The sequence below is a fragment of the Hirsutella rhossiliensis genome (assembly GCF_020360975.1).
Source record: "Hirsutella rhossiliensis strain HR02 chromosome Unknown scaffold00003, whole genome shotgun sequence".
Lineage (NCBI taxonomy): Eukaryota > Fungi > Ascomycota > Sordariomycetes > Hypocreales > Ophiocordycipitaceae > Hirsutella > Hirsutella rhossiliensis.
In genome coordinates this window covers 2422308-2436333 of record NW_025408669.1, presented here as the reverse complement: position 1 = coordinate 2436333, position 14026 = coordinate 2422308, and the positions used below count along the sequence as shown (strand labels likewise).

The 14026-nt window shown below is 60.7% G+C and overlaps 5 protein-coding genes across 5 annotated transcripts; 1 reads left to right on the top strand and 4 right to left on the bottom strand.

Annotated features, from left to right (window-relative positions):
* Positions 1 to 801: 801 nt before the first annotated feature.
* On the bottom strand, positions 802 to 2150 carry HRG_03259 (glutamine amidotransferases class-II domain-containing protein; the record flags this gene model as incomplete). Its single annotated transcript, XM_044861730.1, has 4 exons — positions 802 to 1112; positions 1189 to 1933; positions 1987 to 2082; positions 2136 to 2150. 4 exons carry the CDS (start codon positions 2148 to 2150, stop codon positions 802 to 804), a joined length of 1167 nt encoding a protein of 388 aa, XP_044722756.1.
* Positions 2151 to 2751: 601 nt separating this feature from the next.
* On the top strand, positions 2752 to 5415 carry HRG_03258 (uncharacterized protein; the record flags this gene model as incomplete). The annotated part of the gene is made up of 5 exons (XM_044861729.1): positions 2752 to 2864; positions 3138 to 3555; positions 3616 to 3714; positions 3784 to 3908; positions 3951 to 5415. The coding sequence occupies 5 exons, from the start codon at positions 2752 to 2754 to the stop codon at positions 5413 to 5415; spliced, it is 2220 nt and encodes a 739-aa protein (XP_044722755.1).
* Positions 5416 to 6033: 618 nt separating this feature from the next.
* On the bottom strand, positions 6034 to 7410 carry HRG_03257 (heme oxygenase domain-containing protein; the record flags this gene model as incomplete). The annotated part of the gene is made up of 1 exon (XM_044861728.1): positions 6034 to 7410. One exon carries the CDS (start codon positions 7408 to 7410, stop codon positions 6034 to 6036), a length of 1377 nt encoding a protein of 458 aa, XP_044722754.1.
* Positions 7411 to 9706: 2296 nt separating this feature from the next.
* Positions 9707 to 11356, bottom strand: HRG_03256 (uncharacterized protein; the record flags this gene model as incomplete). The annotated part of the gene is made up of 4 exons (XM_044861727.1): positions 9707 to 10036; positions 10141 to 10182; positions 10252 to 11022; positions 11096 to 11356. The coding sequence occupies 4 exons, from the start codon at positions 11354 to 11356 to the stop codon at positions 9707 to 9709; spliced, it is 1404 nt and encodes a 467-aa protein (XP_044722753.1).
* Positions 11357 to 12834: 1478 nt separating this feature from the next.
* On the bottom strand, positions 12835 to 13780 carry HRG_03255 (periplasmic binding protein-like II; the record flags this gene model as incomplete). Its single annotated transcript, XM_044861726.1, has 2 exons — positions 12835 to 13469; positions 13528 to 13780. 2 exons carry the CDS (start codon positions 13778 to 13780, stop codon positions 12835 to 12837), a joined length of 888 nt encoding a protein of 295 aa, XP_044722752.1.
* Between the last annotated feature and the right edge of the window lie 246 nt (positions 13781 to 14026).

Below are 14026 nucleotides of genomic sequence, written 5' to 3'. Positions count from 1 at the left end.
TGGCTCTGTTGATCCGAGGCCTAGGAGAGCTGGCCGTAAAGACCCGACCAAATAAAGGGGAACGGTGGGGAAAAAAGTAAAATCTGTAAACGATTATAAGATGCCCGGTTGACGACCACCGTCGAATGTGGTTCAGTGTCAAGAAGCGGCTTGTGGTCAAGTTCCAGATCTGGCGGGTGAGCTGCTCGTGTGGTCGCACGTCGAGCTGGACGCGGGAAGGCTTGGATCAGGGACGAGTCTGCTGGGAAATCCCGCCCCCTCCGACTTCCCCGTTGTTGGCGAGCCGGTGGACTGAAGCGACGACGGTGCATGATGCGGGCGGCGCCGTCGAGAAGCAGCCACCGACCTTGATGATGCCCGGTGAAACTCAACCTTGTTCTCGCCGCGCCTCCCTCAGGACTGGCCTGCTTGCCCCGACATCGTTGCCCGTTGGTCGACGGGTGCGCCTGTATCGGCTGTCGTGCAAGGCAGTTTGTCGATTTGCTTCGCCCTTAAACCAAGCCGCAGCGGCAGCCGACAATGTAGCTCGTAAAGGCCGCAGATCATCACGAGGGCCTCAGGAGACGACGGGCTCCCGTGTCAAAATTGTCTGGACTGCGATTAACTCTAAAGTCTATCTTTGGTATACTCCACGAATGGCCCATGCCCCCAAGGTGTTTGACAGCCACAGCCCCGTGGCGCGCGGAAGCTGTCGTGTCATGCGCAACTCGCGAGGCTATCGTTAGGCCTGCGCTATGCGCCTCTGCTGAGTCGTATCATCGCAGACCCGCGTGGCCTGCCAAGCACGCACGCCGACTTTCTTTAGCGAGGCGGCGCGTTGCCCTCTCGCGCGGACACCGGCGTCGACGACCTCCGGGTGAGGTCCGGGCTGCGGCTGCCGGAACCAATCGACTGCGCCGCCAATCTCCTGTAGCCCTCGAAGCCCGACTGCGGAGGCTCGTGGGCCGGGCTCGGCGCCTTCTCGTTGCACACCAGGCCCTTGGCTTGGACAAAGGCGCTGGATCGAACGTGACAGGGGTCTCGTTCATAGTATCGATCCAGGATCGGATGCACCATGACGGTCTGTCTATGAATCGTCAAGATTGAGTTGGTCGGCACGTTGACCCAGTTTTCTATGCAAAGTTAGCCACATTCAACATGCTCGCCGGCGTACTCGAGAAATGCGGCCAGGGGAGCGGGGAGCCTCACCCCTCTCAAACGTCAGCGGTTCGCTGGCAACTAGGACAATGTCGGCGCCCTTGTCCTTGCGCTCCATCTGGTACCGCCGGTCGTTGGGGTCCGTCGTCCGCGTCACCCACTGCGTGCCCGAGGAGTAGTAAAGACTGGCGGCCTCGTCCTTGGAGCTGCTGACGTATCGGGTGCAGATGACGCTGTGGCCATCGGTCACGGCAAAGTTGAGGAGACTCCTCGTGTCGACGTCCTCGCTCTGGACAATGTTTTGCGGTATCGAGTCGGTCAGCTCGTTGATCTGGCCGATGGTGGAGTCCATGGCCTTGCGCAACACCGTAGGCCCGAAGCCCGTCTCGGGGCAGGCGCTCGGGTCGTGGCCCAGGCGTTCGAGGGTGTCGAGGAAGAGGGCAAAGGCCCACTCGCTGTCAGTGCCGCCCTTGACGCCCAAGTACCATTTGTCGGCGAGGCGGTCGCCCAGCCTCCTCTTGATGTGCTTCCATCCGCCGAGATTGCCGTTGTGCATCCACATGAGGCTGCCGTGGGTAAAGGGATGGCAGTTGTCTTCACTGAGGGAGCCCTCGGTGGTGGCGCGGACGTGGCCAAAGATGAGGCGGGACGCCGTCTTTGACGCGATGCGCTGGAGGTTGGTGCAGTTCCAAGCGGGAATGGTCGAGGTGAAGAGGCAGGGGGCCGAGCCGAGCTTGGGGTCGGTGTAGAAGCCTATACCGAAGCCATCGGCGTTGTTCTGGCCGCGGCGAGTATCCTGAGCCAGGTCGTCAGCGCTGGACCGGCACCGGCAAGAAAGGGTGCGCTTACGAGCCGCAGCCGTGAGTCAAAGGACTGCTTTAGGATGGAGTGGGTGGGATCGAGGATGAGTTTGGAGAGTAGGATCTCATCGCTGCCCTTGTAGACCTGAACAAACGGTGAGCATGCAAGAAAGGAGCCGCGGGAGGCAGACGACGAACCAGGAAGCGGCACATGGCTGCGCAAGATGGAGTCTATCGAGAGACGGACGGCAACGAGGATTGGCGAGACGGAGGCATGCAGCAGGTTGTTCGCAGCGGCGGAAAGTCGAGCGGTGTGGTTGGTGCTTTGTTCGAAAATGACACCATTCTTGGTCTGGATTGCTCAACCAAAAGTCGAGGCGCTTGCGTCATTGGTTGGCCGGTGCGCGCCAGACGCCGGGCGGACGCTCTGTGTCTCTCCCAGGTCGACGACGATGAAGAAGAAGACGAGGAGGGTGAGAGGCGGTGGATGCAGCACGAGGTAGCTGGCAGGTAATGATGCAGGATCCTCTATAGGATCCTATACGGAGTAGCTAGGGCCGTTAGAGTTTAGCAGAGGTGGTCTGCAATGAAACGTGGGCGAGGCCAACCTGCAAGTCCAGCCCTGTATTTCTATGGAACCAAGCACGGATACTGGCTGCCTTCAGCGGTGTCCAGTGGACGGGATGGCGCCCTTTAGCGCGTCTCAGCGCGCTGCAGCCGCCTGGTCTGGACCGCGGCCACGCCCTGCTGACGTCGCTGACACACCTCTGTAGGTACTGTAGGTACCACCTGTCGTGGCTGAAAACACGCTACGATGCTCTCATTTACGCGTCAAGGACACGACCGCGTCGTCCGCGACCGCATCATCGGCTTGGCCCAACCAGCCCCGGCCAGCTCCGCCCATTTTTCTGCTCCTTGTCGAGCTTCGTGCGCTCAAACCTCTCCCAACCCACATCGACTTGTCACCATGGAACTCTAGTGCCCGCCCATATCCCATAGCAACTCAACCACCTTCGCCCCGACCACCACCATCCTTTCTGACCCTCATCGTCCCGCGTCCACGTCCCACCACTCCATGCTCGGGGCGAGACACACGATGCACCCTCACGACGATTCTTCTTCCGCCGCCGCCGATGGAGTCCCCTCGAGCCCGCCCGCCGCGGCGTCCTCGCCCGCAAACCCCTTCCTCTCCCCCACAAGCTCGAGCCAGCGGAAGGAGAAGCGTGTCCCATCCGTGACGCCTAGAAGGTTCCGGAGGTTCTTTGCTCCGCGGTCGTTCCAGCCCCAGGCCACTCGGTTGACGCTGGGAATATTGAGTTCCGCCGCTGTTAATCGCCAGATGGTGTCGCCGCAGTCCCTGGCTGGAGACTCCCTCAGCTCCGACCCGATATGCCCTTCCTCGCCCACGGATCGCCTAGGGAGAGCTTACGATGACGACCAGCACGGGGCGAAGGACGAGATGCAGCTGGAGCCGCCCGCAAAACGACGCAGAGGCATGCCTCTGGACGATATGCCCCGGCTCCTGACCCGTCCATACACGGGCCTTGGGAATACGGACTTGCTCGGCGACGGCACTAACGGAAGGGCAACTCTGAGCGAGAGACGCAGGGCCAATCTGGTGAGCCTTGGCCGGACACGTCCTGCTTTGCACTCGACATGTTTGTCTGACCTGCCTCAGGGCCAATTCTTCAAAGCCAGTCGCAGAGGCGTCCAGAACTTGAGCGAAAAGTCCATCTCCACTCAGCAAATCGCTCCGGCCGATATCGACTCGCCCTTGGTAAGTTTGACGCCTCTTTCGGCTCCCCGTCTCGCTCCCACCGCTCTCTGACCCGCCATCTCTGCATAGCCGCTCCGAAACTACCAACCCCAGCCCGTTCGCAAGTTTCGTAACCGTGGCCTTGCAGCCCATTTGCTCGACCGCGAGCACGGCTTCTCCTCTCATCCCGGCAAGGACTATCTCGCCTACCCAACGTCCGATCCCAGGGCAGAAACAGCTTCCTTCTACAGCTCCAGCTCCGATGCCTACCACTGCACGCCTCTCGATCAGTCGGGAACCAGCATCCCCTTTAGCCTCGCCAGCTGCCACGGCGCCTCGGTCACGGCCATTGGCGACGAGCAGGGCAACGTCCGCTTCTTGTCCACCGCGAAGCTCTCCGCGCCCGGCAACAAGGTGACGAGCATCGTCAAGGTCCACGACAACGCCATCATGGACCTAGACTTTTCGCACGATGACTCCCGGCTGGCCAGCGCATGCGGCGACCGCTCCGGGCGCGTCCTCGACACGCAAACGCAGACGGTCGCCGTCGAGCTGGGCGGCGGCCACTGGGACTCGCTGCGACAAGTGACTTTTCAGCCTGGCGAGGGCAACGGCAATGTGCTCGCCACGTCGGACAGGGCCAGCCGCGTACAGATCTGGGACCTGCGGTGCTCCCCTCTGCCGGCGCAGTGCTTCTCGGCCGGCTCTACCGGAGGAGGAACTGGACGAGGCGGCGGCCGGCTGCGGGACCAGCGGCTGGATGTGGCACCCGCGCGGACAGTCAACACCATCGACAACGCGCACGAGCGCACCGTGCAGGGCAGCACGTCGTCGGCGTCGGTGACGGCGCTGCAGTGGCTGCCGGCGGGCCGCGAGCACCTGCTTCTGACGGCGTCCGAGGCCAACGCGTCCATCAAGCTGTGGGACACGCGCTACATGAAGCCGCGGCGGCACACGGCCGAAACACCCCTGGCCGTGACGCCCGAGCCCGTGACGCACACGTGGCGCTCCTACGGCATCACGTCGATGGCCCTCGGCACCGACGCCGCCCGCCTCTACGCCGTCTGCAAGGACAGCACCGTCTACGCCTACTCGACAAACCACCTCGTCCTCGGCCACGCCCCCGAGCTGCTCGACGGCGCTGCCAAGCGGCGCCCCGCTGCCGCCCGGGGACTTGGGCCGCTCTACGGCCTCCGCCACGACTCGTTCCGCGTCGCCTCCTTTTACGTCAAGTGCGCCGTCCGGCCCGCCGCTCACGGAGGCGGTGGGGCCGAGCTCCTCGCCGTCGGCAGCTCCGACGCCTGCGCCGTCCTGTTCCCCACCGACGAGCGCTACATGCGTGCCGCCTGGGCCCGCCGCGAGCACATGCTACCACCCTCTGGCGGCGGCATGGGGGGCCAGACCGTTTCATCGCCCTTCCTGCCCTCTCCGCTGACCCCCCCGGGCTCCACGCCGTCATGGCTCTCGTCGTCGTCGTCGTCCCCCCTGCCCATCCTCCGCGCCGGCACGCCCCTCATCCGCGGCCACGCCCGCGAAGTCACCACGCTGTCCTGGTCCCGCGACGGCAAGCTCGTCACCGCCTCGGACGACTACCACGTCCGCCACTGGCAGCAGGGCGGGCCCCGCGCCCGCCACCTGCGTCAGGTGGGCGAGTTTGGCGGCGAGAGGCACCAGGCCGGCTGGGCCGACGTCGGCGACGACTGGGACTGCGAGGAGGGCTGACCAAAGAACCCCTCCTTTTTCCACTCGAGTGGTTGCAGCCGCTGTTGAGTGCGTATGCGCTTTCTGCATGTCCTGTTGAACTGCATTTCCGTCTCTCTTTGCCTTGGGCGCGGGTGCCCCGAGGCATTGGCTGGCGTCCGACATTAGGGTAAAACTTGGTTCATGACGATTGCATGTTGGATGAGGCCCGGCAAAGAAAGGGGCGGTGGGATGAGGCAGCACGGTAGGACAACCTGGCGTTACTCGCGGCCATGAGAGAGAGCGCTGTGTACACACTGTTTTGCATGGCCTGTCCGGGCCCCTACACACATACCCTAGATGACAGAATACACGAACACAATAGCATGGTAATGCTCAGGATGCTGTATTCAACTCTAGCTGCTAGGTGCGTGCTTCATGCTACGCTCGCCGAGTCACGCTTGGCGGAACACGGAATAGGGGCTTCTGCCTCTCTCCTCGCCCCACGAGAATATTAAGCAACCTGGGTGCTCGTCGAATGATGAACGCCAATGTGCTGGGAGAGATGCAAATGGTGCCTACCGTAACACTCTACCGCACCACTTCCCCTTGTATTATACCCTGCCATTTCCCCAACGTCGCCGTCAGGTATTTGCGCCGTCAGACGCGCAACCAGTCTAAAAGGCTTCGTCGGCCGGTGAAAAAGAGGCCAAGGCCGAGGATGCCGAGCACCGTGGCCAGTAGCCACTTGGCCACATGGGCGTCCTGCATCTGCCTCGGGGCGCCCCGCAAGCAGCGGGCGGGATGGGGCGATGCTCCATCGAACCTCACAGACTTGGAGGCGGCGGGACTGAGGCCGGGAGCGCCGCTCCCCTTTGTCGGGTGAAAACCGGCCTTGGCGACATCGGGTCCGGCCTCGTCGTCATCGGAAACGGACTCCTGAGCCGAGCTCTTCTCCCAGCGCTGCCTCGTGACGGCGATGCTGTCCCTGAAGCGGTCCCCCACAACATGAGCATTCTTCATGAGGCCGACCAGCGACCATCGCTCCGCGGCGGCAGGGTCCTGTGCGGCGCAGACTGCATCGAGCTGGTGAATAACCAAGATCATGTTTTCAAAGATGCAGATGCCCTCTTGCACGATGTCTTCCTTTTCGTCACGAGTGAGCAACGCCTCCGATTCCGACAGCTTCTGCTTGTACTCGCACTTCAAGTCCTCGCCGTCCGCTGGCGTGTTGAAATGGAGGAATCGCACGGGCATGACGGGCAGCGTGCGGGACTCCGAGTCGGAGCCCGGGGTTTCATCTGAAGTGCTCTCTTGGTTATGGTGGTGGTGAAGGTGATGGCGGTGGTGGTGAGCTTGATGGTGATGCTCTGTCGGGGCGCGGGGTATTGCGCCGAGTTCAGGGGCCAGCAGCGATAGCTTGCCCATGTCCGACAGGGACCCCCAAAAGAGAAGGCCAGGCTTTTCGAAGGTCGCCCTGATATAGCGGCCGCCGGCGAAGAGGGCCATGAAGAGGATGTAGGTGTAGGCGACGAGGACGTGGGGCTTGCGGGAAATGATACGCCTGATGTGGTCGACGAAGGCGGCGAGGTGTCCGGTGCGACTGACGGACAGCAGGCGCTCCTCGACGTCCTGGGGAGAGGATCCGGTTAGAGAGGCTATATCGGCGAGCATTCTGTCGGACCGCACCAGGCCGGGGATGTATAAGGAGGCGAGTATGGAGTGGATGCGATCGCTGACCGGGGGGGCCGCGACGTTGCCCTGGACATCAACGCGGCCGGGGAAGCTCTCGTCCGAGGCCGGGACACGGTGCTCGACAATGTCGCGCCATAGCCCTTCAAATGCCATGTAAATGGGCGCAATGTGGAGCAGGCCCGAGAGGTAGATGGTAGGGTCGACAGCATGAGGAGGCAGGGCCAGGGGCATGCGGGCGAGAATCAGCCTGTTGAGCTTGGTGTGCTGAGCGCGCGTGGCGGCGTTTATGGCATCTGCCAGTGTGCCTTTTTGGGTTGGGGAATCGAGGGAGTTGGCCGACATGGTGATTAGGTTGTCGACGGGGGCATCCCCCAACTCCGGGAGGAGGTTGCGAGGGGGGCAGTGAGCCGCGAGGTCGATTAGAGAGGATCTAACTTAGGAGATGTATAAAGGATAGGTATGTATCAATGAGGAGAGTGAAGGAGAGAAAGAGGACGAGATGGGACGGCAAGATGAGTCGTGAGAGACGAAGAGAGAGGGGGAGAGGCGTGTAGAGGGAGAGGCATGTAGAGGTCGAGGGTTGCTGGCAAGGAAGTGCAAGGTAGGCACGGGGTGTGCGAGGGCGGTGAGGTGTCTTTGGAAGGAAGGAAGAACTGGGTCGAAATGGAGGCAAGAGGGCCGGCAAGTATGCACGGGCAGGAGCGGTTTACAAGAGAGATGGAGGTTGTTGGACGATGGCTTGACCGACAGGGTACATGCAAGGAACAAGCCGGGTAGCGAGGGCTGGGTGGATCAACGGAGGCTAGCAGGTAGTGGTGCTGTAGCTCGGCCGGGAGCGTGGAAGCCTCCAATACACCACGCGGCATGTCCCTTTGGCGATGGGTTGGTTAACCTAGACAATGACCGAATCCTGGGAGCGCTCTTGGTCTGAAGAGGGAAAAGAGCCGTAAACCCTGTCGGAGTTACATTGGTGCGGCTCTCGCGCACGCGGGGCATTGACAGGGGACAGAGTCTGGACTCCTTCTTCATCGATGTCAAATCGTTACTGGCTGATGCAATCACGGTCCTGTATATAATTAATACTCTGTCTATATACTCTGTCAGAGTCGACGAGCTGAGCACAGCGTCGGGGCCTTTTTCTGCCGCGTGCAACACCAAGGCACTTCAACACTGCTCTTCTTTGTTGCCCTTGTCGTTTCCGACTCCCTACTAAAGTTTAGGTATAGAACATGGCCGTTGCACGAGACCCCAACGCGTTACTGACGCGCGTGGAGCTTGCATATGACGGCACCCGACGTGCATGCACCGGAAAACCATGTACAGTCATATCCCTGGAAGATTTTTTAGTTGGTATTTATGCGAGAGAGAGACGCATTGGTGGAACTTGTCTAGCCCCGGCAAACGGCGGTCATACCCGCCATCGATGCTTTGGAGACCCATCGGTCGTCTCCCGCCTCCTCGCCGACGCCCGAGGTTCCCAGTCTGTTTCCTCAGCCTATAATCTATATGAACTTTGGGTGTGGCACAAGTGCCGTCTGTCAATGGCCTACTACAGCATATCGTCTGCCAAATATATGTGTGTTGTATGTATGAGCCGAGCCCGCTTCCCAAAGTTGACAAGGCGGTCCAACCCGACGCGTCTCTCGGACAGATGGGCAAACAAGGAACTACTCTGAGAAGGTTAAAGTTATCAATCTCCCCCACCCGCGAACCGACCCGGCGCTTTTGGCCTGCTTCCCCACCGGATGAACTGATTGATTAGATGAGACCTCAGTTCACACGTGCCTGGAATCTTCGGCCTTTTCCTCTCATGATTAGAGTTGGGAATGGGATAATTGCCCCTCTGTGGGACGTAACAAACACGCCACTTTACACCCATCTTGAGCAATGACATCTCCAAATACCCTCTCCGTGCCGCACACGTATCCCGACGCATCCAAATCTCTACTGGATGCATGTCGGGTTGGATCTGGTCATTCGACTCATTCCTGCTCTCTCGGTGTCACCTGACGAGTCAACATGCACTCGTCCCGACGACCGACGCCGCCGTGCCATGACACTATGCGCCCTGTCACCACCCATTGCCTGCCGTCCCGAGTCTTGTACCACGCGCTATTTCCTCCTGCCCTCCGGCCGAGGCGCGGTGCTCGCCGACCCGGCACGCGTCCTCGCCCACACTTGTGACCCCACGCCGCGCTGTCCGGAACACGTACGCCCATCTTCTCGGCCAATAAGCGTGCTCCCTCGTCGATCCGAGCCCCTTGCGCCCTCTCACAGCACGGGCGCCGCGAGGCCACAGATGGCTGAGCTTCAATGCCGGGCCTGTCTGCCCTCTCACAGCACGACGTGCGCCCAAACAACGGATGGCCGAGCTTCAATATCGAGGCTGCGTGCAGACATGTACAGGATGGGTAAAGCTGCAGCCGAGACCCTGCCCCGGCTATCGTTGTCTTTGGCTACCGTCGACGGCTGTGGAGCCCGAGATAACTTCACCTTTGCCTGTCAGTGTCCGAGAGCAGACATGTCCGCCGGCTGCCACTGTACACGGTCGCAGCTGCTGCCCAAAAGTCTAACCAAGTCGCTGCACATTCTCCGGAGAAGGCCTGGTCTTATACATGCATGCATACGAGCCTCTCGTCTATGCGCTCGCCGTCCGAGGTTCCGCATGTTGAGGAGGAGGCAGAGGCGGAGAATCAGTCAATCGAGTGCCGACAAGACCGCTGCCCTCGCTCGGCGCCCTGGCCCCGCCCTCTTCCTGGCTCTCGTTGTTGATAAAGAGAAAGGAGATAAACACCACGGCGGCCCCGATCCAGTAGATGAAGCTCGAGTACTGCCCGTACTGTATCATCTCCCCGATCAGCGACAGGGGGATCGTTAACGACAGTCCCACCGTCACCACGAGCGGCGTCGTCAGGAGCATGGCGAACGCCCACGATATGTCGCTCACGAACGACGATAGCGAGTTGGCCTGCGCGGCGCTTCCGTCAGAACTGCGTCTCCACTCACGATGCATAGAGAAGCAAAGCTGATAAACTCAGGGATAAACGGGGGAGGGGGGTTGCCAAGACGTACGACGATGACTGCCCAAACTTTGCCCGTCGGAGGCATCTCAAACTGGACAGAGGAGTCGAGTCAGTCTCCCTCATCTCGGGCGGCTTCCGTCATGGCCAAGCATAAGCATACCGGTTCAATGTTGGTCCAGTGTAAGATGAAAAACAGCGGCCACAGCAGGGCCAGGCTAAAGACTCCGACCAGGCCAAAGAACAGGCGCATGTCGACCTTGTCCTCGTCGCCGACCCGCCGCTTCATCACCGTCACGTACAGGCCGTAGACGACGGCGCTGAACAAGGCCATTGAGTCGCCAATGGCAACCTGCCCCGGCGTCTTGTGGGGAAATGACCCCCGGTTCTCGTCGCTTTCGCCCGACAGGTCCACCGTCGAGATGAGGCCGACGCCGACGAGCGAGGCCATGACGCCCACCAGCTTGCGGACAGAAAAGGACTCGACGCCATAGACGGAGCAAAAGACTAGGGTCCACATGCTGCTCGTCGATGTCAAAATCGTCACGCTTGCCACGCTCGTGTATTCGAGACATGCCGACGCGAAGTAGTTGGCTGAGAACCACAGCATGCAAAACTCGAGGCTCAACACGGCCGTCTCTCGGAAGCCGAGCTGGCCGTCGCCCGGGGCGAAAGCTTCGAGCACCCCCTCGTCATCCACCAGCAAGCGCTCGCCCGTTGTTTCGTCGTCGTCGCCGCCCGCCGCCCGCAGTTTGGTGGCCGAGCGCGACTGTCTGTGCTCGTGCCACATGCGCACCGCGTCGTTGCGCAAGCCCCGGATCCCACTCTTGAGCATGTACCTTGCAAACATGGGCATCACCGACGCGGCAAAAACTGACGAGTTGATGTAGACGAGGAAAAAGGGCTTGTTGTAGGTGTGGTCGGAGAAGATGAACTGCATGATGGAGTGTCAGCGCCGTGGGATCCGTCTTACCCGGGTTCGTTGGGCGTCGGGAGAGGGTGCCTACACTGGCCAGGAAGTTTGATACGGTCCATAGAAAGACGGTCACAAGCAAGAGGGAGATGCCGAGCGTGCGCCTGGCAACGCCAGCCAAGCCCATTCGCGCCCGCAGACCCCCCTTTTCAGGAGACGAGTACGACTCCCGCAGGGACAAGCCCGTTGAGGCGGCCGTGGACGACATCCTCCGGTGCTCCAGGCCGAGGCCGGCAACAGCATCGCTGGGCAGTATGGGCTCCGAGTCCGACCCGGGCGGAGGCGGCGAGGGCATCACGGATCGCCTGTCGACGGGCTGTGTCCCGCGGTGCTAGACGAGGCGGAGTCGGGGCTGGGCATCCGGGCAGCGGATCGCGTTTGCATTCGGTATCCGGGCCGGCACGATGGGGCAGGGGAGTCGACGGTCGGCGAAAGGGCACTCAATGAGCGAGGGGTGGACGAGAGGGCGATGGCGGCGACAGAAGGCTCTGTGCCGTGATGGGCTTTACGAGGTTACGAGGTTACGAGGTTCACGGTGGGCCAGCCTCTGTGCATGACAGGGCCGCTGCTGGCTCCCCCGCTCCGGCCAATCGCGCAACCGCGGGCGGGTGAGCCGGGAGAGCCGGGTGAGCCTCGCTAACTAGTGTGTGCGTCGCGCGGCTGGGTGAGCCAGGCATTCTCTGCACTGTCTGTACTGTACGTAGTAGAGTAGGAAGGGGTTGCAGAAAGCCAGAAACCGTGCCTCGGAAGCTCGTGCTCTTCTTATTGGTCACGTTGCGTCATTGCTTCTGGGGCGCGGCAAGCAACCATCGACCTCACAAAAGTTGGTACTAAAACCACTATCAATAAATACCCGAAAGACGCGTCGAGAGACTAAAGATATGTGCATAGCTTCCCTGTTAACGACAAGAACCTTCCCAGCAGAAATAGCAAAACGATGCCAAAAAAAAGCATCCATTTTGCTCCTCCCGGCCAATCCTGATGAGGGTTGCGACCAGGATGGCAGAGCGATCCCTGTGGCAGTGACAAAGAAGCAAGCAATGTTAGTGACTAGGGGCTAGATGAGGCAAACGGGCAAGCAACCAACTCGAATGGCATAGAGGGCTTCAGTGAAGAGAGTAAGTAATCGGGCAATCAGGATGAGATATGAAGCGGCTAACATGAATGCCGGCTTGGCGCATGATGCGTCGATTCGGCGAGCACGAGTCGTACATGTCTTGGCCCCTTGCCATCGTCTTCTTTCAGAATCACGCAAGCTCCTCAATCACAATTGTCCAGTTCCCGTTTACAGTTGCTCCATTAAACTCGGGCGTACTTGAAGCTAACAGTAGTGAGCCTGGAGTGGACACCAACTACCGTGGAATAGAATATTCCGCCCCAGGCCCAAGCCGACGTAACCACATCCAGAGCATGGCAGTCACTATGCCCTTGTGAATACAAACAATTGTCCACAACTCCATGTGGCCGGAGACTTGCGCAGTGTTCTGTACCGCCATAACTGAGATGTAGCTGTAAGCCATCCATCCAATGAGCACAGAGCGACGTCGTCGAGTATGTGGTCAAGCTGACCACAGCGGATGATTACGAATGATGACTGTCTCCCTTTTTTGCCCATTTGCTTCATTGAGCCACGGCACGCCGGCACCAATGCAGTTGGGCTAACGCAACGGCAGTCCGGAATCAGGACGGAATGTCGGGCGGACGTCGCAACGAGACGAGCCATCTAACAGGCTTCCCCATGACCATTGTCGAGAGACCTGGCTAACAGTTGGCTCACGGGTTCACCATCATGGCTTCGGGGTCCATCCCCTTGCCTTGAACCAAGACACCCGCCTTCCTCAGAATGGCCACGCAGTCAGACACGACCTCTGGCTTGACGCCCTCGGTCCGGGACGGAAACCGGACCGTCTTGAGCCACTCCCTCGCATCGGGCTCCGTGTATCCCAAGCTGGCGGAGATGTAGCCGACAGCCTCGTCCTGGTTGTCGTTGAAGTGCTGAACGCCCCGGTCCAGCTTCTCAAACAGGGTCTTGACGCGAGCATCGACGCCGCCGTGGAGCGGCGCCAGCTTGGTCGAGGCGACGATTTTCCAGCTGCTCCAGGGCGTGTAGATGTGGCCGACGCGGCGTATCTCGCCGGCGTCGTGGTGTTTCTTGGAGGTAAAGTGCTCCCACATGAAGAAGTCGGCCTCGCCCGAGTTGACGGCCTCGCGCAGCTTGTCAAACGTGTTTAGCACGACCGTGTCGGAAAAGGGCTGCGTCGACGGCTGCAGCCAGCCTTGCTGGTCGGCGAGGACGTAGCCCATGACGTAGCTACCGGAGCCGATGCGGGAGACGCCAATCTTGCGGCCGATGAGGGAGTCGACGGACGTGATGTCGGGGCGACGGGCGCCCGTCGAGATGGCCCAGCCTGTCGTGCGGGTGTTGGTTGGTGGTCAAAGACTCTTGGCAATCAAGACTTCACGTACAGAGCGGTGTGTCGACGTAGGTGCCGACGAGGCGATATCCGCCGTCGCCGTCGACGCCCTCCTTGCCGAGGCCGGCGATCCAGCCCTCGGTCAGGCCGATGCCGACGTCGATCTCACCGGCCCGGAGCGCCGTGACCATGTGGCCGGTGCCCGAGGGGAAGGGGATCAGGGCGGCATCGAGGCCGTAGTGTTTCTGCGCAAAGTAGAGCGGGGTCGAGAAGTGTTCGGGCACGAAGCCGATGCGCAGAGCCATGCCGGGGATGTCGAAGAAGAGACGTACAATTAGGCTCTGGGATGAGGCAGAAACAAGCGTTGGAGACGACTTGGCATCTCTCTCTCTCTCTCTCCACACACTGAGGAGTTGCTTACCAAATAATTGGGAGTCAAAGCCGACGGCAATTCTACACGACGGCGGCAATCCACCCACGACCACTGACTAGCCACCGCCAATGCGCATAGATTCAGCGCGTGTCATCACTGATGATCTCCGGGGCATTGT